The sequence below is a fragment of the Monodelphis domestica genome, chromosome 1, assembly GCF_027887165.1.
Source record: "Monodelphis domestica isolate mMonDom1 chromosome 1, mMonDom1.pri, whole genome shotgun sequence".
NCBI lineage: Eukaryota > Metazoa > Chordata > Mammalia > Didelphimorphia > Didelphidae > Monodelphis > Monodelphis domestica.
In genome coordinates, this window is record NC_077227.1 from 127,694,966 (window position 1) to 127,719,076 (window position 24,111).

General features: G+C 43.7%; 2 protein-coding genes across 7 annotated transcripts in view; one reads left to right on the top strand and one right to left on the bottom strand.

Annotated features, from left to right (window-relative positions):
- The first annotated feature begins 6,247 nt into the window (after positions 1 to 6,247).
- On the top strand, positions 6,248 to 21,760 carry HAPLN3 (hyaluronan and proteoglycan link protein 3). 4 transcript variants are annotated; one of them, XM_007479364.3, is made up of 6 exons: positions 8,604 to 8,719; positions 9,105 to 9,170; positions 13,845 to 14,028; positions 16,008 to 16,376; positions 18,911 to 19,213; positions 20,626 to 21,760. In XM_007479364.3, the coding sequence occupies exons 3-6, from the start codon at positions 13,905 to 13,907 to the stop codon at positions 20,916 to 20,918; spliced, it is 1,089 nt and encodes a 362-aa protein (XP_007479426.1). In that variant the 5' UTR covers positions 8,604 to 8,719; positions 9,105 to 9,170; positions 13,845 to 13,904; the 3' UTR covers positions 20,919 to 21,760. The 4 variants fall into 4 exon arrangements, with proteins under 4 accessions (XP_007479427.1, XP_001370515.1, XP_007479426.1 ...); XM_007479363.3 differs by lacking the exon at positions 9,105 to 9,170 and adding an exon at positions 12,076 to 12,507; XM_007479365.3 differs by lacking the exons at positions 8,604 to 8,719; positions 9,105 to 9,170 and adding an exon at positions 6,248 to 6,383.
- Positions 21,761 to 23,033: 1,273 nt separating this feature from the next.
- ACAN (aggrecan) overlaps positions 23,034 to 24,111 on the bottom strand; it is a 91,987-nt gene continuing 90,909 nt past the window's right edge. For all 3 annotated transcript variants that reach the window (XM_016428331.2, XM_016428329.2, XM_016428330.2), the window contains one exon: positions 23,034 to 23,985. In XM_016428331.2, the coding sequence (XP_016283817.2) occupies positions 23,909 to 23,985 (77 nt within the window). In that variant the 3' untranslated portion in view covers positions 23,034 to 23,908. The remainder of the gene's footprint in view (positions 23,986 to 24,111) is intronic.

Below are 24,111 nucleotides of genomic sequence, written 5' to 3' on the forward strand. Positions count from 1 at the left end.
CATTACCCTAATCGTTGCATTCCATTTCCTCTGGCCTCTGATAATGCCTTTGCTACTGACAGTCCTCCTTTGGGGGGCTCCTCTAATATTCTCTCCCTCCCTCCCCCTCCCCTCCTTCTCTCTTTTCCTCCATCCTTCCCTCCCCACTCTGTCTTTCTTTGCCTCTATCTCACCCTCTTTGTCTGTCTCTCCTTCTGTCTCCATCTCTGTCTGTGGCTCCCTCTCTGTCTCTATCTCTATCTTTCCCTCTTTGTCGCTGTCTCTATCTCTGTCTGTCTGTCTGTGTCTCTTCCTCTCTGTCTCTATCACCCTCTCAGTCTCTGTGTCTTCCTCTCTGGCTCTGTTGCTATCCCTTTGTCTCTATCTCTCTCTTTGTCTCCATCTCTTTCTCTGTGTCTCTGTCTCTATTTTTCCCTATCTCTGTCTTTCCCTCTTTGTCGCTGTCTCTATCTCTGTCTGTCTGTCTGTGTCTCTTCCTCTCTGTCTCTATCACCCTCTCAGTCTCTGTGTCTTCCTCTCTGGCTCTGTTGCTATCTCTCTGTCTCTATCTCTCTCTTTGTCTCCATCTCTTTCTCTGTGTCTCTGTCTCTATTTTTCCCTATCTCTGTCTTTCCCTCTTTGTTGCTGTCTCTATCTCTGTCTGTCTGTCTGTGTCTCTTCCTCTCTGTCTCTATCACCCTCTCAGTCTCTGTGTCTTCCTCTCTGGCTCTGTTGCTATTCCTCTGTCTCTATCTCTCTCTTTGTCTCCATCTCTTTCTCTGTGTCTTTGTCTCTGGCTCTATTTTTCCCTATCTCTGTCTTTCCCTTTCTGTTTCTGTTTCTGTCTCTCCCTCTCCCTCTATGCCTCTGTCTTTCCCTTTCCCTCTACCCCCGCTCCTCCTTCTCCTCCTTTCTCTCTCCCTCTCTTTCTCTGTCTCTTCATCTTTCCCTCTCTCTCTCCCTTTTCCTTTCTCCTTCCCTTCTTCCCTCCCTCCCATTCTCCCTTTCTCTCCTTCCCCCTTCCTTCTCGTTCTCTCCCTCCTCCCTCTTTCTCTCTTTCTCTTCTCATCTAACCTTCATCTCCCTTTCCACTTTCTGAGTAACTGGGGGGTAGACAAGGAGGAATCTAGAATCTAGACCAAGCCTCCCTCTTCTGACTATTGTGGAGGCTCTCTGATGTCATGGGGCAGGGAGAGAAGGGCTCCAAGCTGCAGAGAAGCCTCCTAAGACACCGAGCTGTGAGGCCTTTGCCTCCTTGCCTCCTTCCCCACTAAAGCTTCTACCTGCCCATGGCCTCCATACATTGATCTCAGCTCTAGGAAGTCTTCACAATAGTCACGAAATGCTCCAATTAATTAAACTGGAATTAAAACAGAGAGGAAGCCAGCTGACCAGGCTGAGAGTAGGAGGACAGAGATTAGAATTAGTGCCCAAATACTATAGTCCAGGAATCTGAGTGACCAGAGGCCCCCTCCCCTCCAAAGCTGACAGAGCTCTGGCTCTGGGGCAGAGGAACTGGGTTCAAATTCTCCAGCCTTTGCCTCCCTATATTTATTCTCTAGTCATTTCACTTTGGGCCTCGGTTTTTTTTTTTCATCTGTAAAATGAAGTGTCTGGACTAGCTGACCCTGAGGACCCTCCTAACCCCGGCTCCTACATGCCAGAAGCCAATTCTTCTTGAAGGTACAACTGAGATTTAAGCCTCAGGCTTTATTTTTCCCATCTCCTGGGCTGGAGAGTTATCTTCTTGGGTCAGAAGAGGCTATCAGCAGTCCTGGGAAGAATACTAATGATGCAAGAAACTGGTGGCACAGTGGAGTCAAGAAGACCTGAATTCAAATTCAGCCCCAGACAGAAGCTGTGTGGTCCTATGCAAATCACAGAACCCCTGTCTGCCTCAGTCTCCTTAACTGTTAAACAGGGACAATAATGATCTCTGCCTCAAAGGGTTGTTTGGAGTCTCAAATGAGAAAATATTTATAAAAAGAACTTAACACGGGACCTGGCATAGAGTAGCTATTATCTAAATGCTTCCTTCACTTCCCTTGAAGCCTCTGGAGAAATAGGGGCAGCGTCCATCCCCCTTTTAGACAGACCCCACAGCAGGAGTGAAAGGAGGGGGTGTAAAGAAAAGTCTCTGATTAAGGATCAGAATCTGTCCTTAGACAGATCACTTGGCCTCAGGGCCTTGGCATCCTCTTGTCTCAAATGAGGGGATTTGATTAAGTCAGCTCTAAGGTCCCTTCTGGAGCTAAATCTGGGATTTGTTTCCTTCCCCACCTGGTGATGCCTAACCTGACTTTTCTTGGTGGGAAATAACAGCTCTGAGGCCTAGGAGGGGACCTCTAAAGACCAGGCATTTCTGCGACACTTCTTTTTTTTTTTTTAAACCCTTCCCTTCCCTCTTAGAATCAATGCTGTGTGTTGGTTCTAAGGCAGAAGAGCAGCAAGGGCTGGGCAATGGGGGTCAAGTGACTTGCCCAGAGTCTTACAGCAAGGAAGTGTCAAGTCATATTTGAAACTAGGACCATCTGTCTCTAAGCCTGGCTCTCAATCCACTTAGTATCCTCCCTCTTAGTCTTAGTCTTAGCTCCCTCTGTGACTCACTTCTACAAATTTCAGGCAATACTTGTCTTTTTAGTTCTAAGCTCCAGGTGGCGCTTTAGACTGTGTGGATGTAGCCCAAGGACACCAAGTTTTGTTTTGTTTTGAATCATAGCAGCTAAGGCAGCCCCTAACTTGAAGGGTGGCTATGAGGCTTAAAGGAGATAATGTTGGGAAAGCACTTAGCACAATGCCTGGCACACTGGCACATAGAAAGCACTTAATATATGTTTCCTCCCTCCCTCCCTCCCTCCCTCCCTTCCTTCCTTCCTTCCTTCCTTCCTTCCTTCCTTCCTTCCTTCCTTCCTTCCTTCCTTCCTTCCTTCCTTCCTTCCTTCCTTCCTTCCTTCCTTCCTTCCTTCCTTCCTTCCTTCCTTCCTTCCTTCCTTCCTTCCTTCCTTCCTTCCTTCCTTCCTTCCTTCCTCCCTCCCTCCCTCCCTCCCTCCCTTCCTTCCTTCCTTCCTTCCTTCCTTCCTTCCTTCCTTCCTTCTTCTCAGAACATCTCACAATTCTTATTTCAAAGTAGGAAAAACTAAATGGCAAGAGAAAAACTACTTTAAGGTGTTTTGACTGAGAATATAACCTAATGAATCAGGAGTCTTTGTCTTGCCTGGAGGGATGATAGATAATTTATAAATCAAAGAATTTAGATGTAGAAGGAATTTAGAGAACATCTAGCCTAACTAGTTCAACTCTCCCATTTTACAGATGAAGAATTGAGACCCAGACAGGTGAAATGATTTGTCCAAGATCCCACAGGTATTAAGTCCCTGTCCAGTTTCCAAATATGTTGCGTCCTGCCACCTAGTGGTAAAACTGGATACCGAAGGCTACATAATGCTATTCACCAGCATGGAGTGTGAGGGCTACAAGATGTGACAAAACTCCTTAGTGTCCCAAAGCAGGTGGGAAAATATTTAATGAAATAAATATAAAAGAAAATAAAACAGATAAATTTACATTTAAATCTACGTCAGCATACACCCTCAGGGAACCTTTGGAATGATTTAGTGGCCCCTATAGTGGCCCCCATTTCTACTTGAGTTTGACACTACTACTGTGGGCAGCAAAGTGGCATAGAAGACAGAGTGGTGATCCTGGGATTAGAGAGACTCATCTTCCTGAGTTATTATCTGGTCTCAGACACTTACTAGCTGTGTGTTTCTTTATCTGTCAAATGAGCTGGAGAAGGATATGGCAAGCTACTCTAGTATCTTTGTCAAGAAAACCCATTGAACAACAATAGCCACTATTGTACAGATCTTTTTTTCTAGTGCTCTTTCATTTCCCTAAAAACCTTCCGGCACCAACTTCATAGATCATTAAATTTTAGTGTTGTAAAGGTCCTTAGAAATCATCTAATCCAACTGCCTCATTTTTCAATTTTGAATAGACCAATTTATATAATGCAGTAACTTCATTCCATTGTCCTTAGTCCATAATGCTTGGCATCCCCATGGCTTTCCCTATCAACTGGTCAATTTCTCAGCGGTAGGTGGCCAGCTTGATAACTCAAAGGAGACGAGGTCATTTGTTTCTTTTTAAAATAAATTTTCATTGGTAGTCTTGTTTTTATATCAGACTACCATGTTTTCATTACTATACTTTTATTCCATTTCTAAGTGTCTCCCTGATAGTTATCCCTCATAACAAAGAATAAAAAAGTGGGGAAAATGAACCAGCAAAACTAAACCAGATTTTAAATAAGTCTGATATATGTGGTGTTCCATACTCTAAAGCTCTCCCTTCTCCCACACCTTCTTATGTTTGTTTTTTTAAATCAAGCTCAGTCATTATAATTTTGCAGCATTCTTCAATCCATTTGTTGCTGTTCTTTTCATTTACACTGTTAAAGAGGCTTTGTATGTTCTTACCTTGACTTGCATCAGTTCATCTATATCTTTCCCACACTTCTCTGTATTCATTGATTCTCATAGCCCAGCAATATTATCAATTCCCCAAAAGATGTATAATAGATATGAATTTAGGAATTGTTCTACATATATACTAGCACTCTCCATAATACTTCCTCTTATTTTTCACTATTTAGCCCCTGCTGTGGCAGGGAAGCATAGTTCTTGTAACTATATATTCTGGATTTTGAGACATAGACTTAATTTTGAATATCTTACCCCACTGGGCACCATTCATCAACACATGTAGTGTTTTGTGATTTTCTTGATGTGGGAAGTTCTTCCACCAATGTGAATTGCATTCTTTTTAAAGCTTATAGCTTTAGAAAGTTGTTTGATGGTCAGAGAGGCTGAGAGACAGTTTGGTAAGGTGGAAAGAGCATTGAAGGACCTGGGTCCAAATTGTGGTTCTGCTCTTTACTACCTATGTGACCTTGGACAAACTACTTCAACTTTATGGATTTTGATTTCCCTTTTAGCTCTGATTCTGTGTGAGAAAGGTTGAGTTATTTGTCTGTAGCTACAAAGTCTGTAAGTAGTGGGATTTAAACCTAGATCTTCCTAATTCCAAGTAAAAGAAAATATACGTGTCATTAATGATTAAGAGCCACAAAAGTTAGAGAATCATTAATTATTGAGTCATTTCAGTTGTATTTTCCAACTCTTCATGAAATGAAAACTCATTTGGAGTTTTCTTGGGAGAGGTATTAGAGTGGTTGGCTATTTCCTTCTCCAATTCATTTTATAGATGAGGAAACTGAGGCAACAGAGTTAAGTAACTTGCCCATGGGCATGAATCTTCCTGACTGCAGGCTGAACACTCTATTCACTGTATTACTTAGCTGCCCCCCACAAAAGTATGAGATCAAATGGGTGTTGCTAAGTCATTTCAGGCGTGTCTGACTCTTTGTATACATTTGGGGTTTGGGAGGCAAAGATTTTGGAGTAGTTTGCCATTTCCTTCTCTAGCTCATTTGATAGATAGGGAGATCACAGAGAATTACAGAGAATCAAAGGATGAAGAAATCTTATATTAATTAAAAGAGGTGCAGGGAAAGCTAGGTAGCTTAGTGGATTGAGAGCTAGGCTTAGAGTCGAAGGACCTGGGTTCAAATGTGACCTCAGACGGTTTCTATCTGTGTGATCCTGGGCAAGCCACTTAACTCCCATCACCTAGCCCTTCCTGTTCCTCTGCCTTAGAACACAGTGTTGATTCTAGGTTTTGTTTTTTTTTTAAAGGAGTGCACAATAGCTCACATGTGTCTACAACATGTACATGAATGACTTTGTGGTGCAGGTATGGGTGGCGGTCATGACAGTTCTAAGTTTCTAATTGTAAATTATATGAAATTCTAATGTAAAATTCAACATAAATTCTAATTGTAAAACCCAGTACGTGCAAATGCAAAGACCAGTAAAATTGTCCTGATGTGGAAGACACAAATTAGAACATACAAACCTTTTTCAGATTGTTAGCTTGGAAAGTAAAATCAATCATTAATTGTGTGCAATGTTCCAAGCACAGTGCTAATAAGCGATGGGGACAGAAAGAAAAAGGCAAAAGACAGTCCCTGCTCTCAAGGAGCTCACATTCTACCATGCAAACAGCGGGGTATAAACTGGAGAGAATCAAGAGAAGAAAGGTGTGAGAATTAAGAGGAAAGAAGAAAGGCTGGCAGAAGGCACGATGGGATCTGGGGCTTCAAGGAACGGGGGAAGCCGGGAGATAGAGATGAGGAGAAGGAAGAGAATCCCAAGCATCGCGATCGGAGGGTGACAATTCCCTGGAGTCAGAGACAACGCAGCTAGGGGGAGAAGCGCAAGAAGTTCGGGGTCACTAAATGGAAGAGGATGTCCAGGAGTGGAAGGTGTAAGAAGCCCGGAAAGGTAGGAGGGAGCTAGTTCTCGGAGAGTTTTCTAAGCCAAACCAAAGATTTTAGTTTAGATCCTGATGAGTCTAGAGAAAAGAGCGCTGAATTCGAAAGAGTTCTGAGCCGTCCGGGCTATGTGACCCCAGACAAATGAGTTAAGTTCTCTGAATGTCAGTTCCTCGTCTGTAAAAAGAGGACAATAACGCCAGTCCTGTCTGCCTCCCCAGCCTGTGAAGATCTAAAGAAAATGTGTCGTGTTTTACAATGGTGAGGTGGGATTATTGCGTCTGCCCTGCCCCAGGACATTACCTGACTAGCTTTATTTATAGTCCATCGTATCTTTCCGGCGCCATTTAAGTGCCCCTTGGCGATGGAGGCGCCCTCTATTCCTGGGACCAGCACCCAGCCTTCCATCCGGCCGGGTGGGCCTCGGCTCACCTCGCAGGATGGCTCTATTTGGACAGCGTTGTTTTCCTTCCTGTCCAGGCAGGACACGGGTCTTGGCCTTCAATGGCTCATTTCCTTAGCGCGGAACAACAAACCTCCCTAGGAGCTGTCGCTGAGAGCCCCGGGATGGACCAGAGGGGAAGGGTCACAGGGTCAGGGAGCCCAAACACCTCCTGCCTTCTTCCCTTACACCCCAACAGACAGCTCGGCAGGATCCGGGAGCCTTGTTGGGTTCAGAGGGTGGGGGGGAAGTGGGGAAGAGAAATCTCCTCCCTGCCCCCAGCACCTCAGCAGTGCCCCGAATGAGGGGTCTTATTTCTGCTTTAAAGAAGTCCCAGATCACTGCCCAATCTTCTCGCCATGGCTCCTCTTCTCTCTGGTTAATCCAGGAGAGGTAATGAGGCCTGACTCTGGAATAAGAAAGCCTGTGGTCAACAAAAGCATGTTGGTAAATGTTTAACAATTGTCTCCCTAGGAAAAACAATGTGCTCACAACACACTTTTAAGTTTAGTTTGCATTATAATTATAATAATAATTTAAAAAACTCTTACCTTTTGTCTTAGAATCAATATTATGTATTGGTTCCAAGGCAGAAGGACAGTAAAGACTGGGCAATGGGGGTTAAACGACTTGGCCAGGGTCACACAGTTAGGAAGTTTCCAAGGCCCAGTTTGCACCCAGGACCTGGGGACTCCCCACCTGGCTTTCTTTCCACAGAGCCACCTCATTGCCCCTTTTAACCTTCATTATCAGCATTTTCTTCACTGCTTAAGTCTAGACAATTGACAAAACAACAAATCAAACTTTGATTTGTAGTTATTCCTATTGAAAATGAATAACATGCATTAGAAAAATATGTGATTGATCATGTAGTGTGACAGGGATACAATTGGGGTTTTGATGTTAAAGGATTGCTCTACTGCAGATATGAATAACATGGAAATAGGTTTTGAACAATGATACATGTATAACCCAGTGGAACTGCTTGTCAGCTCTGGGAGGGGAAAGTGTGTGTGGGATCATGAATCATGTAACCATGGGAAAATATTCTAAATTAAAAAAGAAAAAAAAAGAAAATGAATAACAATCAATTTTTCCAAACTAGTTTGAGCTGGCTTCAGCACACCCCTTAACTGTGTTCAAATCCTACTTTTGCCTTCCCTTGTGGGATTCTGGGCAAGTTATTTATTCTCTCTAGGCTACAGTTGGTTCAGTCTTTCAGTTGGGCCCCATGGTCAGGCAATCCATTTTCTTAGGAAGTCCATTTCCTTCCCCAGGTTTAGGCAGGCAGGAATTGATAAAAGTGACTAGCCCAGGGTCACACAGACCTAGATCAGATTTGAACTTTGACTTCAGTTTACTCATCTCTAAAAAGAGAAGGTTGTACTAGCTGGCCTCGAAGTTCTCTTTTAGGTCCACCTCTATGATCTTTGTCATTCCCAGAGAAGAAGGAAAATGAATAAATTGTCTACAGGCCCCTCCTCACCTTCCGGCCCTTCTCATCCAAAACCTCTAATCCCATCTTTTAGAATAGGAGATTGCTACCACCAAGCAGTGCTAGAATTCTCCCATTCCCTTCTCCTTTATTTTAAGAGGTATGATCTGAGTCTTTTGCTCTAGTAAAGCACAATTCCTCCATTCTGTTTGGAGTATGCTGACTGGAGCAGAAAATGCCCTCATTCTCAAAGCACCTAGGAAAATGTTCTAGCAGCTACCCTCTCCTCCAGCCTAGCCAAAGCTGGGAAAGGGGCGTGTGTTCCTTTAAGAGGCTGGCCCAGGACTGGTGGGGTTTGCTCTGTGCTGTTTCCTTTCTGGCCATTCAAGAGCCCCAAACACATCCCGGAGCCCTCCAGCCTCAGTCACTGAGCCGGGGACTGTGGGGAAGTCTCCCAGGAATTGAACTGGTAAGTGGGGTTGGTTCCGCCCTGGTTCAGGGAATCCAGGGAGGCACCTTTTCAAACCTGTATTTTCTTACAATCCTTTAGTCTCTAGTGGCTCCCTTATTCCCATCTCTGGTTCAGGAGAGGCTGGACTGGAAGCTGAGAAAGATGCAGGACAAGAAGGGGATCTGGGATTTGGATACCAGCACCCTCAAAAGCAGAGGGATAGCTCCCTGGGCTTCAGTGCAGGCAGCTGGGCTCTTTGGGTTGGAGGAGGCACAGTGTGTGAATGAGATCTGGTGTAAGGAATGAAAGCTTGAGACCCGGGGATCTTGAGGGACAAACGAATTCAGATTCTGAGCAGATGCCCAGTTTAGTACCCAGAGCAGTCTGCTGCAATATTCTTCAGGGGAGAAACTGCTGCCATGTGCCAATTGCACAGAAGTTTTCCTGCTGCAGTGAATGAGCTGAAGAGGTAAGTTGGCGGGATTGGGACCAGTTGCCATAGGAGGGCTAGCTTCAGGAGTGTGGGGGAACCTGAGGACAGCTATGTGGGGGACTGGAAATAACCCTGTTGGCTGGGCTGGGTTGGGCTGGACTGGGCTGTGATTGCCCCATCCCAACCCCCAAGCTCCTCTGACAGGCTAGGAGACCCACATTTTCCAACCTGCCTCATTTGAAGAAATAAGAGCCAGAGAACGAATGCAGGGCAGAAACTGTGACTTGCAGCCAGCACTAGGAACGCCTTAAAGCAGAGAACAGAGCTCCAGGTTCCCCAGCTTCTCTGAACCGTCTCCTGGAGTGCCATCCTGCAATGGGAGCGGCAGACAGAGTGTTCTGGGGGGCATTTCAGAGGAGGCAAAGGCAGAGACATCTGTGACTCGGCCAGAAAGTGAGACTTAGTGGGAGGTCCCTGGAATGTTTCTAGAGGCAGACAGGTCTATTAGATGAGTAAGAGGTTTATCCAATGGACTCTCTGTAGCCTAGGGAATCTTTTTCTTGGGGATCAGGGTACCTAGCCCTCGTAGGAAGAGGCTTTCCTGATGAGTTAAGGGGAGGCTGTGGTTCCTTTGTGGGACTCAGCTATGGTGAGCACACAAAGAATGCCAGGAGGGACTGTGATTCCCCTCTCAGCTCACCTCCTGCTTGCACATTCCCCAGCCTGATAGTGGTAGTTTCAAAGGAACTTATAAACCTTGTCCAAACAGGGGGCACAGATGTCAAATTCCTATCCCAGAGCCCTCTGGGTGGGAGCCTGTTGAGAAGCAGGATAGGTGCATGGCACCCTCTGCTGGTATTATGGGGATTTCCTATCACCTAGATATGAAAAGACACTTGGTTTGGAGCCATACATCATAGGAATATAGATAGATTCAGAGATAGAAGGGTCATCTCATTCCCCCTCATTTTACAGAAAGGGAAGTGGAGGCAAAAGGAGATTAAATAATTTGCTCTTGATCTCACAGCTAGAAAAACCAGAGTCCAGATTTAAACCTAGATTTCCAAATCCAGAGTTCTTTATACTAATAATTATAAAGCACTTTGTATACCTTCGAGTGCTACATAAATGCTATCTATCTATCTATCTATCTATCTATCTATCTATCTATCTATCTATCTATCTATCTATCTATCTATCTGTCTGTCTGTCTGTCTGTCTGTCTGTCTGTCTGTCTGTCTATCTATCTATCTCTCTATCTATCTCTCTATCTTTCTCTATCTTTCTTTCTTTCTGTCTGTCTGTCTCTACCTTTTTCTCCTTTGTTTCTTCTCCTCCTCCTCCCTCTCCTCCTTTTCTTCCTCCTCCTTCTTCTTTCTCTATTTTCTTCTTCAATATTACCTTCTTCTTAAGTTGGTACAGGAAAAGTCAGAAACCAAGGGAAAACAATTTGAAAAACTAAAAGGTATGCGATGAAAGGGAATGTGAAAGACTGGAAAACATTGAAAATAGAATCTTGCCTTGTTACTCTCCCTCCTTTTCTTTCCTTTCTCTTTAATGGAGAGGACGGTTCACTTTTGGTCCAGCCACAGTATGTCTGAATAGGGGTTCCCTTGCTCCCCAATAAGCTTTTGTGGTAAAGAAAGGGACACAAGGAGTCAGTAGACTTAGATTCTTCTTCTTCTAGTTTTGCCACTAACTAGCAGGGTGACTTTGGACAAAAAGGTGACCCAGCAGATTGGACTTTAGTCAGGAAGACTTGAGTTGGAACCCAGCCTCAGATGCTTAGTAGCTTCATGCCCTTGGACAAGGCCCTTAATTGCTCTCAGGTTCAGTTTTCTAATCTGTAAAATGGCAATATTAACTGTTACTTCCTCAGAGATTATAGTCAGGATCAAATGAGATGACTTTATAAAGTGCTCTGCAAACCTTAAAGTTAAATGGCAACTGTAAAATGAGGGTAATCTCTAAGGTACTTTCCAGCTCTATCATTCTAGGAAATGGTTTTATCCTCAGTCCAAAGGATGCCAGGAAGATCAGAACAGTTTTAAGGATCAACCTGGAGTTCCAGTTTCTTTCTTTGAATGATTCATGATTGGGCTGGATCCTGTGTTCTCCCTGTTTGTCTCTGTAAGCCTGAGGAAAACCAATTGACTTCCAGTGGTAGGGAAGAACATGGTGTTTGCACTTGCTCCTTGGGCTCTTTTGTTCAGTTAAATGTAGGACATGGGCTGGGTAAAAGGCTATGAGGGAGTGGAATGAAGTACAAGCAAGGTTAAGCAAGGAGTGTTCTCCAGTGACCTTGTGTAGGCAGAGAGGTATTTCCACCTCTTAGTTTCAGAATCTCAAGAGTGTCAGATCTGGAAGGAATACTTAAGATGATCTTGAGTTCAACACTTTTATTTTATAGATGAAGCAATTGAGGCCTAGAGGTATGATTTTTTCCCCATCTTATCCCTAGTTAATAGTAAAACTGGAATGAAAGCCTAGGTCTCTTACCTCCCAATTTAGGATTATTTCTATTATACTAGACTGCCTCTCCAATTAATTCTCTGGCTAAATTTTGGATCCACATACACTAATTTTGATTTAGAATATTGAAACTCATTCTTGGCCCCAACCCAGAATTAGAGAAGTGAGACAGGGAAAAGGTCGTGGGGACACGTCCCCTACACGAAAAGGTAGGGGACACATCGGGGCATGATAGAAAAAATGCTGAACCTGGATGGGAAGGAAGAGACTGAACCATCATCAAGCAAATGGAACCAAATCACATGGTACCCTAGATGACTAGAAATAATAAGGCTTGGGTTCGTGCTTATTTTCTTACCACTTATGAGGTTTGGAAACCTTTCATTAATCATAAACTCCTGAGTTTTTAATCTTTGTCATTATCTGTAAAATGGGAAAGAGAATAATATTGGTTCTGCCTACCTCACAGGCATGCTGTAAGGAAAACCCTTTGGAAATATAATGGGGAACTGGTTGATGAGGGTCCAGTCCTAGGACCATACTCATGGGGCCCATATGGATGACTGACGAGTCTGCTTCAGGAAGTATGATGATACACAAGGGAGGACCCACCTTTCAGCTGTTGCCTGTCTATTAAGTTTGTAAGGAAGAGGGTCCATGACTGACTGGTGGCCGAATTGGAACCAAAAGTATTCCAAAGGTGCTGAGCTGTAACCAAACGTTTACACCAAAGTGTCAGTGGAGGAGCTCCAGGTCATCCAGGATTAAAGGTGTCACCAGAGACCTAGAAGCCAAGCCTGGGAAAGGAGCGTGTCTGAGAAGGGACGTGTTTAACCTAGACCAGCTGTGGACTTGGTCAACTCATCCATCAGCCCTGCATCACCCAGCAGCGAACTCAGTGGTAAAAAGAATGTAGCTGCCATTTTAAGTTTGAGTCCACTCTCCCCAAGGACTGAGGAGGTTCATCCGACCTTTCTAGCTTTTACAAAACCCTCTATCAAAAGAAAGATGAAAACAGGACCCACCATAGATACAGGCTTGCCAAGGAGGCCCCCTGCTTCAGAGGTCAGAGAATTATCCTTATTCCTTATGTGGAGCAGGAGGGAAGAGCCTGAGAGTCTCTACTGGACCCTTCCTTATACTCTCAGTTACAGAAAGCAGTCAAGAATCAATTACAGAATACTCCCCTGTGCTCTGAAATGCAGAACCAGGGTCTTCCACCATTGCATCATTCCAGAAGCAGGCGCATCAAGCGCACACCCTTATTGGCCATTACATACAACTTACTAAAGCTCTGTATAAATATGGAAACTGCTGTTGATTCAGGACCAGACAGTCCTTCTCCCCACTCCCCCACCTTTCATATTGCCTCCTGGTTCCACATCATTGTATATAGACCCTAAAGCACTTAGAACTGTATGTTCTAAGTTGATATTTAATTTCATATATTTAAGTTCATAGTTGATATTTAATAAATGCTCATTGATTAACTGATTATATCCTATGGATGGCTCTGGGACCATGAACAGAGTCCAAAGATCTACTTCATGTCCCCAAGCAGGGACCACTTTTTGCTTCTTTTTGTGTGTCCAACATTTGACACAGTGCCTGGTATATAGTAGGCACTTTATCAATGTTTATCGATGAATGGATGGATAGACTCCATTGGGTAGATAGTGAGAAAGCGGCACAGATCAGTCCCTGAGTCTACTGAAGAGGATCCTTATGGCTCTAGTCTCCCTGTGGGGTAGAGAAGAATTTGGGGGTAAATGGAGTCAAGGACTCAGGTCCTGGAGGAGAACCAAAGTATGTTCCCTCTAGCTGTGGGCAGACTGCCTGACAGACAGGGCATAGTTCAGTGGGCCAGCCAGCTGGACCACACTCAGCCTGAAGGGGTGGGAGGGCTGGCTGCCAGTCTTCCTTAGCAGGGAGGCCAGGCTCAGGGTTAAGCAAGACATGAAAGGCTTAGCTTACCACCCAGGGCTAAGAAGGAGGAGGAGAAGAGAATGAGCGGAGGCTCCATGGATTCTGATTTCTTTGTGGCTTTAGAGCTGTCAACAAGGGAATTCACAGACTGAGAAGGAAGAGAGGGCACTTTGGTTGTGGCCACACAACACAGACATGAAGGACTCTTAGCTGAGCCTCTGTTGCTTAATCCAAGCTGTCTAGACGTCATAAGGATGTGCCCTATGCTTCTCTCCCAGTGGAGCCATTCTCTAACCCATGTGTTCTTTTCAGCTGGCTCATTTGGAGTCTTCAACCCTTAGCCAAGAGCAACTAAGTCTCTCTGGATGAAAAATGCTGCTCGTGTTGCTGATTGTGTTTCTGCTGCCCTCTGGCTCTCCTGGACTCCCTTTCTACAATGGTTTCTACTATGGAAATGTCATGAATGACAGAAGCTACAGAAATGGCAATGGAGAAGGTGGGTGTATCTTCCAGGCCTGGCAAAGAACTTTACTTTACCTAAGCAGAGAACCTCAGTTTCCATCGTTAAACCAACCAATCTCATTAAGTAAGAGAGTACCTATTTTCTGGGCCCTGTGCTAATCACTGGGGAAACAAAAACAACCCTGCTCTCAAGGAACATACTTTCCTTTTTTTTTTTGAAAAATTGTTTTAATTTAGAACTTAACAGGCATCAAATACAATTCAGAGTCTTTACAAATTCAAGGCTGTTTAGCTTCATACTAGTGTTGCTATTATGCAAATTGTTCTCCTGATTTGACATCAACTTATTAAAAAAGACTTCCCAGATTTCTCTGAAATCTTCCCTTTCACCATGTAGCAGTACAATAATATTACATTACATCAGGAATTCTCAAAGGGTAAGCTGAAATTTTGGATGTTATATTAGTGCAGATAAAAGAAAAAATTGAAACAATTTTGTTTAATATGCATTTTACTTATCCACCCACCACAGGGAGTATGGCAAGCACAGTATTCACAAAATAAACAAAACCTGCCTATTATTTGCATGGACTAACCTCAAAACACATCAACCTTGAACTTACAAAGAAACTCAACAAAAACAGCTGCTCTTATTTAAGGGAAATTGTGAATACTAGAGTTTCTTGACTCTCCTGTAGTATTGCCAAATTTAATGTTCAGCCCTGAGAACAAAAAAATCTGAGAACTAGTGCCTCCCATTCCTGTGCCATAATTTGGTTTCCAACTCTTTGCTACCATAAAAAGTGTTGCTATGAATATTTCACTATTTAAAAAATACTCTTTACCTTCTGTCTTAGAATTGATCCTAATAATCAATTCCAAGACAGAAGAGCAGTAAGGGTTAGGCAACCAGGTTAAGTAACTTGCCCAGGGTCACACAGCTAGGAAGTGTCTAAGGCTAGATTTGTAGATTTGTTCCCAGGGACTCCACCCCCCCCCCCATCTCCAGGCTGGCTCTCTATCCACTGAGCCACCTAACTACCCCTGTCTTTCTTTAAATAAAAATTCATTGTAATCATAGTTGGTGGACAACTCTTTAGTTTGGACCTACCTTTCTCTCACTCTCCTCCAGGTTAGAAGGGAAGCTAGTTACAGAGACCTACTCCTTGGAGTTGGCCATTGACTGATACTTTTGGGGACGTCTTTGCTGATAGGATGGCATTCCTTCACTGTGTCCCAAAGCTGTGCAGGGACTAGTCTGGTAGCTTGCTTCTTCTTTGAACTAACCCCTCTCTACCAAAAAAATCCTTCCTGTTTTTAGTTACAGGGCATTTAGTCAGAAAGTTGTGTTGAATATCTTTCTTCTTTTTTTAAATTTTTTTTATTCCTTCACAAAGTGATTTTTAATTTTAGTTTATTATTATTTATTATTATTTTAAATTTATTTAAAGTTTTTTCCCCATGGTTACATGATTCAAGCTATCTCCCTCCCCTCTTCCTTCTCTCTTCCTGGAACTGACAAACAATTCCATTGGGTTATACCTGTATTATCACTCAAAACCTATTTCCATATTATTCATTTTTGTAATAGAGTAATTGATTTTTGTTTAAAAAGTTTTTAATGATAATTTTGTTGTTGTTTCACTCCTATTACCTTCTCAGAGAAAGCCATCCATTTTAACAAAAATAAGAAAAGAGGAAAAATAAGCAGTTTGGCAAAACTAACCAATCCATTTAGTTGCATGGTAGATATCATATTTGGTACTAATACATTCCCACTACACAAAGAAGTTTGAAAAAAAGAGATACTTTTTAATTTTTCTCTTCTTCTGGGTTAAGGTTGTACATTGGCTTTTTGTAGGGACCTTTTGAAGTGCTTCCTCTGATTTTTAGTCATTTTAATTTGGGCTGTGAGTTATGGTTGCAAACTGTATTAGAGTGTGATAAATACCAAGGAGTGGTATAGGGTACAAATTTTGCTTCTTGACTCTGAATTCTCATCTGTCCCCAAAGGTTTTTTCAATGGGGTGAAGTTGGTGGTGGAGACACCTGAAGAGCCCCTGTTTACCCACCGAGGTGCCAATGTGACCCTGCCTTGCCGCTACCACTATGAACCGGCACTGACTTCCTCTCGTCCTGTCCGGATCAAGTGGTGGAAGCTGGGGGAGAATGGGGCCCCCGAACGGGATGTGCTGGTGGCCATCGGGCTGAGGCATCGAAGCTTTGGGGCGTTCCGAGGACGTGTTCATCTTCTACAAGAGAAGGAGCAGGATGTCTCCCTGGTGATCCATGACCTGCGCTTACAGGACTATGGGCGCTACCGATGTGAAGTCATTGATGGGCTGGAAGATGAGAGTGGTGTGGTGGAACTGGAATTGAGGGGTGAGCAAATGGGGCTTGGGAGTTGGATATATCCACACATCCACACACAGAGAATGAGAAACAGAGCAGTGTAGTATTGGGGTAGGGGAGCCAAGGGGAAAGACCCTCTCCACTCCTAGAGTGGGACTATATTCAGAGTGTCATGGGATTTAGGTTCTGAAGGGACCTTAAAGATCACCCTTTCATTCATCACACCCTTTCATGGATGAAGAAGCTGAGGCTCATCCAGATAAATGAAATGATATGTCTTAACTTAATTAGGTAGTAAGTCACAGTCAGGATTCAAACTCAGGACTCCAGACTCCTAATCTCATGGTCTTTCCAATTCTACATGATGCCTATTATATTCTTAGTATCTCAGTCACTGCCAATGCATCCTTTTGGAATAGCTGAGAATGATAATGACAACAACTGGCATTGATAGAGCATTTTGTTTTGCAAAGTACTTTATATTTATTCAGTTGTTGTCAGTTTGTATCCAACTCTTCCTGACCCTATCTGGGGTTCCTTGGCAAAGATACTAGAATAGTTTGCCATTTCCTTCTTCAGCTCATTTTACAAGTGAGGAAACTGAGGCAAATGGGTGCCTTGCCCAAAGTCACATAGATAAAAAGTATCTGAGACTGAATTTGAATTCATGAAGATAAGTCTTCATTCCAGGCCAAGGTTCTTTTCATATGTTATCTTATTTGATCCTTACCATTCTTACCATTATTCTCCCCATTTAACAGATTAAGGAAATGGAATCAGAAAGATAAAGTACCCTTCCCAGGATCAATGTGTCTGAGGCAGGATTTGAACATGGATTTTTTTAAACTCCAAATCCAAAGCTCTATTCGCTTGGTCATGTTTCAAAGGCCACATTTATAAAGTCCTTTATGTACAGTATCTCATGTTTATCTTCACAATAACCCCATGAATGTGATTTCCATTTTATAGATGAGGAAGTGACTTGCTCAGCTCTAAATGTCCAAAGCAGGCTTTATGGCTAGGTCTTGATTGTAAACCCAGCACATGCTGTTAACATGTCTAACTGAATCAGTAATACGCTGCTGGCCCATCTAGGCTACAGAATTTGGCATCCTTTCCTTAAAGTGGGGAAAAGAGAAATGAAAAGAAGCCGGAGGTAGAGAGTATCATAGGACGAGGAAATGGGCTTGATGTCAAAAGATGGGCTTCTTGTCTTCAACTGGGCTGCATAGTGACTTGTGACTTTGGTGTTGGTCACTTTATCTCCTTACCTGTAAAATAGAGATAATGCCTTCATAGCATTATTGTCAAGATCAAATGAGATATTGTATATGAAAACCCTTAGAAATCTGTAAAGAATTATTCAAATACATTGGTTAAAAAAAGAATTATTCAAATACAAGAAATTATTGTGGATTCCTGTGAAGGTGTGTGAAGAGTAGAGAAGCAAGTTTGGGTGGGGACAGTGTTTGCTGTCCTTTGTGGGATGGAAGCCTTTCTGTCTCTCTATAGCATCAAAGAGGTCTATTTGGGGCCAGACAGTCTATAGACCACTCACTCCCCCACAGTTATTGTGCTGGGACCTAGGAAGAGGAGAGGGCTAGATATAGGGTTGAGAGATCCATGGGTTGGTGGTGGGGTGGGGGAATGGTAGGATTACACGCAATATGGAGGAATAGGTAGAGGATGGGACTAGGTGGTGCCACAGGTAACTGGGAGGTGGAATGATGAGGAAGCTGCAAGTGAGTAAACTCAAAGCAGTGGACTGAAGAGGAATGTTAGATGGAACAGGAGAAAATGAAAAAGAAGTAGATAGGAGTCAGATGTGTGAGCTATGTCGTTGAGGGCCAGACAAGCTGTGACTAAGATGAGAAAGGAACCTTCATCTTCTCCATCTCTTCATCCAGACCTCCTTTCCTCCTCAAGCCATAATTATTCCTGGTTTAGGCTTGTCAAGGTCTCCAAATTTCTTGTTTTAGGATATAATTGGAATCTTGGGATAGAAAGGCAAATAAAGGCTATGCAAATTCTTCAGAGATCAGGTCACTAGGCACAATTTCTAGGGTCTTCTGCTTCCTAGGAAAAGATCAAAATTGCCTAATGGGATCACTTGATGGCTAGGAAATGATGACTAGCCTTGCTCTCTGGCTGAGATGTGAAAGCAGCCTGCCCTGGATTCCACTCAATGGAGACCTTTCTCAGGACCTGGAGACTGTCAGGGCTGAGACCGAATAGTGACCCATCATCCTTTTATCATTTCTTCTTTCTTTCCTTCTCTCTTTCCCTCCCCAGGTACCCTCTCTCTCTGTTCTCTCCACTGGCTTCCCCTCCGATTTGCTTGTATCATTGATATTTACCCCCTTCCCGCCATCTTTATTCTGCTGATGCATAGTAGTAGAGTATATCCCTTCCTTGACCCTTAGTGGAGAGTTTCTAGCTCAGGTAGCTCACAAGCACCTCCTAGCTCCCCTGACCTCGGGCTCACTTTCTTCAGAAGCTAGTCCCGATGCATCCATCCAATTCTTCCTTCCGTCATGACTTCTCATCATCCTTTCTGTCTCCAGGTGTGGTGTTTCCCTACCAGCCACCCTATGGTCGTTACAGGCTCAACTTCCATGAGGCACAACTGGCCTGTGAGAAACAAGACGCTGTGGTGGCCTCCTTCGAGCAGCTCTTCAGAGCCTGGGAAGAGGGACTGGACTGGTGCAATGCGGGCTGGTTGCTGGATGGGACTGTGCAGTACCCCATCACGCTGCCTCGGCAGCCATGCGGGGGGCATGGCTTAGCGCCCGGGATCCGCAGCTACGGCGAGCGTCACAAGAGGCTGCACCGCTATGACGTCTTCTGCTTTTCTTCCTCTGTGAAAGGTGAGTGTACGCTGGGCACACCTAGGTGGCACGGTGCAAAGAGCACCAGGCATGGAATAGAGAGAAAACCTGGGTTCAAATCTGAACTCAGACACTTCCTAGCTGGGTGACCCTGGGCAAGTCATTATCCCTTGCCCTTCTCTCTTGGAGTTTTGACTTAGACAGAAGGTAAGGTAAGAAAGAAAGGTGAAGGTACCCTAAGGAGCTCCTCATCTCCTTGCATTTGTCTAGTCTTAACTCTGAGGAATCTGTCCTTGGATCAGGTCTGAGGAGGATGTGGGGACTCCATGCATTAGCCTTGCCATAGCACAGCAGCCTTCTCCCAGAGGCTGTGCCAAAGGTTTCTAACTACTAAATCAGAATCATAGACTCATAGATCAAAGAATCACGTAAAGTATATACACATATCTATCATGTTTGTACATGGCTTGAATATTGTTTCCCCTGGACTGTGAGCCCCTTGAAAACAAGGACTGCCTTTGACTTTTCTTCGTAACTCCCACCCTCAACACAGCATCTGGCACATAGTAATGTTTGTCATCTTGTTGGATTAATAATCATAATATTAACAATTATGATGATTAATCATGGGCATTGATAAAGTGCTTTACTAAATACAAAAAATGATCTCATTTTCTTTTCTTTTTTTAAACCCTCATCTTCTGCCTTGGAATCAATGTCTTTTTAAAAATGATTTATTTATTTAGAATATTTTCCCATAGTTCTATGATTCATGTTCTCTCCCTCCCCTCTCCCCTCTCCCCTCCCAGATCTGACAAGCAATTCCACGGGGTTATACAGATATTATCACTTGATATCTATTTCCATATTATTCATTTTTGTAATAGACAATATATCATATTCCAAGGCATAAGAGTGATGAGGACTATGCAGGGGGGTTAAGTGACTTGCCCAGCGCCACAAAACTAAGAAGCATCTGAGGCCACATTTGAACCCAGGACTTCCTGTCTCCAGACCTGGCTCTCTTATTCTGGGCCACCTAGCTGCCCCTGCTTCTCTCTTTATCTAAACTTTGCATTTTCTTCCTATTTTGGGGGGGTTGATTTAGGGAATTATAATTTCCTAAAAGTCCTATCCTAATTTCCTTTTCCTATCTCTGTTCCTATAGAAGTAAATATAATAAATAGGGTTTTAATAGAAGATTATCTTCAGTCAAGTCTTTTCAACTACTGGTCCACCAAACTGTCAACCATCAACTCCCAACAACTAAATCTGTTTGTAGCCTAGTAGTAGGCTATTATATCTTCAATACACAACGGAACACCCCCCCAAATGAGCAGTGCTCTGCACACATTAGGTGTTTAATAAGTGCTTACTACATTGAATTGAACTGTGATCCCAGCTGTACCAGGTGCTCAGGTGCTCATGACTCTCCCCTCATCTCCCCACAGGACGAGTCTATTATTTAGAGCACCCAGAGAAGCTGACCCTGGCGGAGGCGGAGGAGGCCTGCCAGGAGGACGGGGCTCACATCGCCAAGGTGGGGCAGCTCTTTGCGGCTTGGAAATTCTACGGCCTGGACCGCTGCGATGCAGGCTGGCTGGCCGATGGCAGCGTCCGCTACCCTGTTACCCGTCCCAGGCCTAACTGCGGGTCTCTGGAGCCTGGAGTCCGAAGCTTCGGCTTCCCAGACAAGGAGAGCCGGAGATACGGGGTTTATTGTTACCGACAGAGCTGGCACTAAGGGGCAGGCCTCCCTTGGCCCCAGCCTTGCTCTCTCTCCCTTTTCCTCCCTCCTCAGGGCTGGTGTATTTATTGAAAGTCTCATTTTCCCTGAAGGTTGAGGAGATTTAGATGAGTTTTTACATTTTTCAACAATTTGTTTAAACAATAATGCGTTTTTTAAAACTAAAAGAGGAAATGTAATTCTTCTAGGACATGTCTTCTTACATGTCTTTCTTATCTCTGGGCTCCATCTCTCATTTAAGGCTCTCCGTAGGAGCATGGAATCTTAAAGATAGAACCTCAAAGATCATCTTGTCCAATCGTGTCATTTTGTGGATGACTGGAAACTGAAAACTTCCCTTAGAGAAGGGATGTCACTTGTTTAAGGTCACACAGAAAGTTAGTGGCAGAGCTAGGATTAGAACTCAGATCTCTAGACTCCTAGTCCAGAGTTCTTTAAAAATACTCTGGGTTCTTCCTCCTCCTTTGGTTGGTGGAGGTGGGGGCTATGCCTTCTCTGGGATGGAAGGGGAAATTGAAGCATCCATATCCATTTTATGTTGACGTCCAATAAGCCAAGGGATCCTGGAATTTGGAGAGCTTTTGCTAACTGGGCCCCCTATCTTTTACACTTTTCTCCTCTTCTCCCATTTCATTGGGGACCATTCTTGCCCAGGTGAGTCCAAATTCAGTCCCTCCAAGAAGGTGATGCTCCAAATAACATCCCAACTTCCTTATCCATGCCTGGTCCAAGAATTTTGGGAACTTATTCTCATTTTCTACTTCTTTTTTGGGGGGGGGACTGCCACTAGTTCCATGTTTTCCAAGAACAATAAATGGTGCTATGATCCTTTAAACCAATTCCAATTTCTTCTTGGTCCTTTTCCCTTCCTTTGTCTATCTACTTTAAAAAAAAAAAACAAAAGCCCTTATCTTCTGTTTTAGAATCAATACTGTGTATTGGGTTCCAAGGCAAAATTGTGGTAAGGGTTAGGTAATGGGGGTCAAGTGACTTGCCCAGGATCACACAGCTAGGAAGTATCTGAGGTCACATTTGAACCCAGGACCTTTGGTCTCTAGGCCTGGCTCTCAATTCACCCAGATGCCCCTGTCTATCTGCTTTTTGTCTGAGCTGGAAGATGGATACTAGTACCTCTTGCTTTATGGTGGGATATGGCTGTTGGGGTACATACAATGTCATTGACAGGGGGTGGGGGAAATATGAACAAATGACTGCTCCCTTGACTTGGGGGGCTTCTACCTTGTTTGATCAAATGCCTCCATTGAATTTTGTGAAAATTAATAAAGTGGTGAACCTGAAAGGAGAAGGGAGAGGGGAAAGCCCTTGTTATCTTAATGAATCTTGGATACTGCAAAAGGTTGAATTCTAGGGTCAGATTTGTCTTTATTATATCCTCTGCCAATCTGGTCTGAAGACATCTTCAGGGTAAAAAAATTTCACAGTAAAAAAATTAGGGAGGGTCCAGTTCAAGCACAGAACTGGGATTTCTTTCCAAGATCAATTGTAGGGTCCTTCCTCTCTGCTCTCCCCGACTTGCTCTCTCTGGGCCCCAGAAATCAAATGTGTAAGTTGGATTCAAATTTCTTGCTCCATTTAGGGTAACTATTCCTCTGTGATTTCTCCCCCATTTTCTTCTCAGTGTCTAGTCCATATACCTGCTCCAAATGCATCCACCAGCTTCCTTAAGTCCATTCTGTTTCCAGAGATCTTTATGAAGTCCACTCTATAATGTCACAACCCCTCACCTTAGTCTTGCTTCTTGACCAGAGTGTAACACGTATCCATGATGACATACAAATATATGCATCACCTGAGCCGCCATCCTATCCATATTCCTTATCTGTAATGGACTGGATGAGATGACCTTGGATATCTGAAGTCATCTTGTCCAGCTCCAAACCTATGATCTATAGAAATCATCCTGATAAGAATAAACTAATATATATATATATATAATAAACTAAAATACATCTAATGCCAAATTTCCTTTGAATGAACAGGATTTAGATACTATGAGAAATTAACCAAAAAGCCTTTCCATTTCCCCAAAAATCCCTTCAAAAAGCTCTTAGTTCTCCGGCGCCATCTGTTAAATTATGAGGGAAAAAAAAAGACTCTTCCAATTTTTTTTATTATCATCATTGTCAGTTTTCAAAAATATAAATAGGTGCACGGAACCACGGTGGCCTGCACGGTCCCGGGGGGTGACATTCGAACCTTGGATCAGGAGTGCCCCCCAGCCCTGCTGTGACACTGGCTGTGATGGCAAATTGGTGGTGAGAGGAAGCCAGAGAAGCCATCAGAGTGGAACCAGTACCAGGACCCATCCTCCTTTGAGCTTCTCCTCTGAATCTCTCCTTCCCTCTTGCCCTCCCCATGCACCTTCCTCCCTCTTCCCCCCTCCCCTCTGACTCCTGCCCTTATCACAGATGCCCTACCCCTGCTACCCCCTTCACTTCTGATACATTCCACTACAGTTTACTAGTACAGCATTCTCCAAATCCTGTCTCTGGAACATCCACACAATTCCACTCTCTCTCTCTCCCTCTGCTAGCCCTTCTTGGAGATTAAATAACAAATAATTACATTGTTCTTGGATAAAATCAGGAAACAAAAAATAATCTTCTTTATTTAACTTAACCCCCTCCCCGTGTCCCCTCCTCCCCCCGTCCCTGCCCTGGTCCCTGAAATAGGCACAACATGAAATTGAAGAAAAGTACCTAAACTCAGACTGTAGGGGAAAAATGTGGCTGGAATCTACTCTGTTTGCTTTAGTGTTCTGCAAAAATAAAATAAAACAAAATATTTTGGGGGTGATTTTGGGGGGGATGGGTATATATATGTGATGTGGGTTTTTTTCCTTTTTAATATTATTCCTTATATGACAGAAAGCAACAAGATGACAATGAATCCATGAAATAGTTTCAGTTCTGTAAGGTCTGTCGGCTCATTCTGTCCTTTTTGGCTCTCTGGGGGGAATTTGCTGTCTAGTGGGCTGTGCTGTGGACATTTTTCCGCTGGGGCTGAGAGTTCCTCTTTTGTAGTCGTCGCTTGTAGGTGGTAGCTGTAGGACAGGAAAAGAACATGGTGATTAGGGGAGAACAGGGCTGAGCCCCCTCTAACCCCACTGCTTCTACTTCAGTCTCTTTGGCCCTGACTTCCATTTGGTGACATCAGCCTCCACTGGGAT

What these genes read in the sequence shown, in the direction of transcription:
- HAPLN3 (XM_007479365.3), top strand. Translation starts at nt 13,905, where the DNA reads ATGCTGCTCGTGTTGCTGATTGTGTTTCTGCTGCCCTCTGGCTCTCCT. An exon ending in CAGAAATGGCAATGGAGAAG is followed by an intron (nt 14,029 to 16,007) that starts GTGGGTGTATCT and finishes CTGTCCCCAAAG; the next exon opens with GTTTTTTCAATGGGGTGAAG. An exon ending in CTTTTCTTCCTCTGTGAAAG is followed by an intron (nt 19,214 to 20,625) that starts GTGAGTGTACGC and finishes ATCTCCCCACAG; the next exon opens with GACGAGTCTATTATTTAGAG.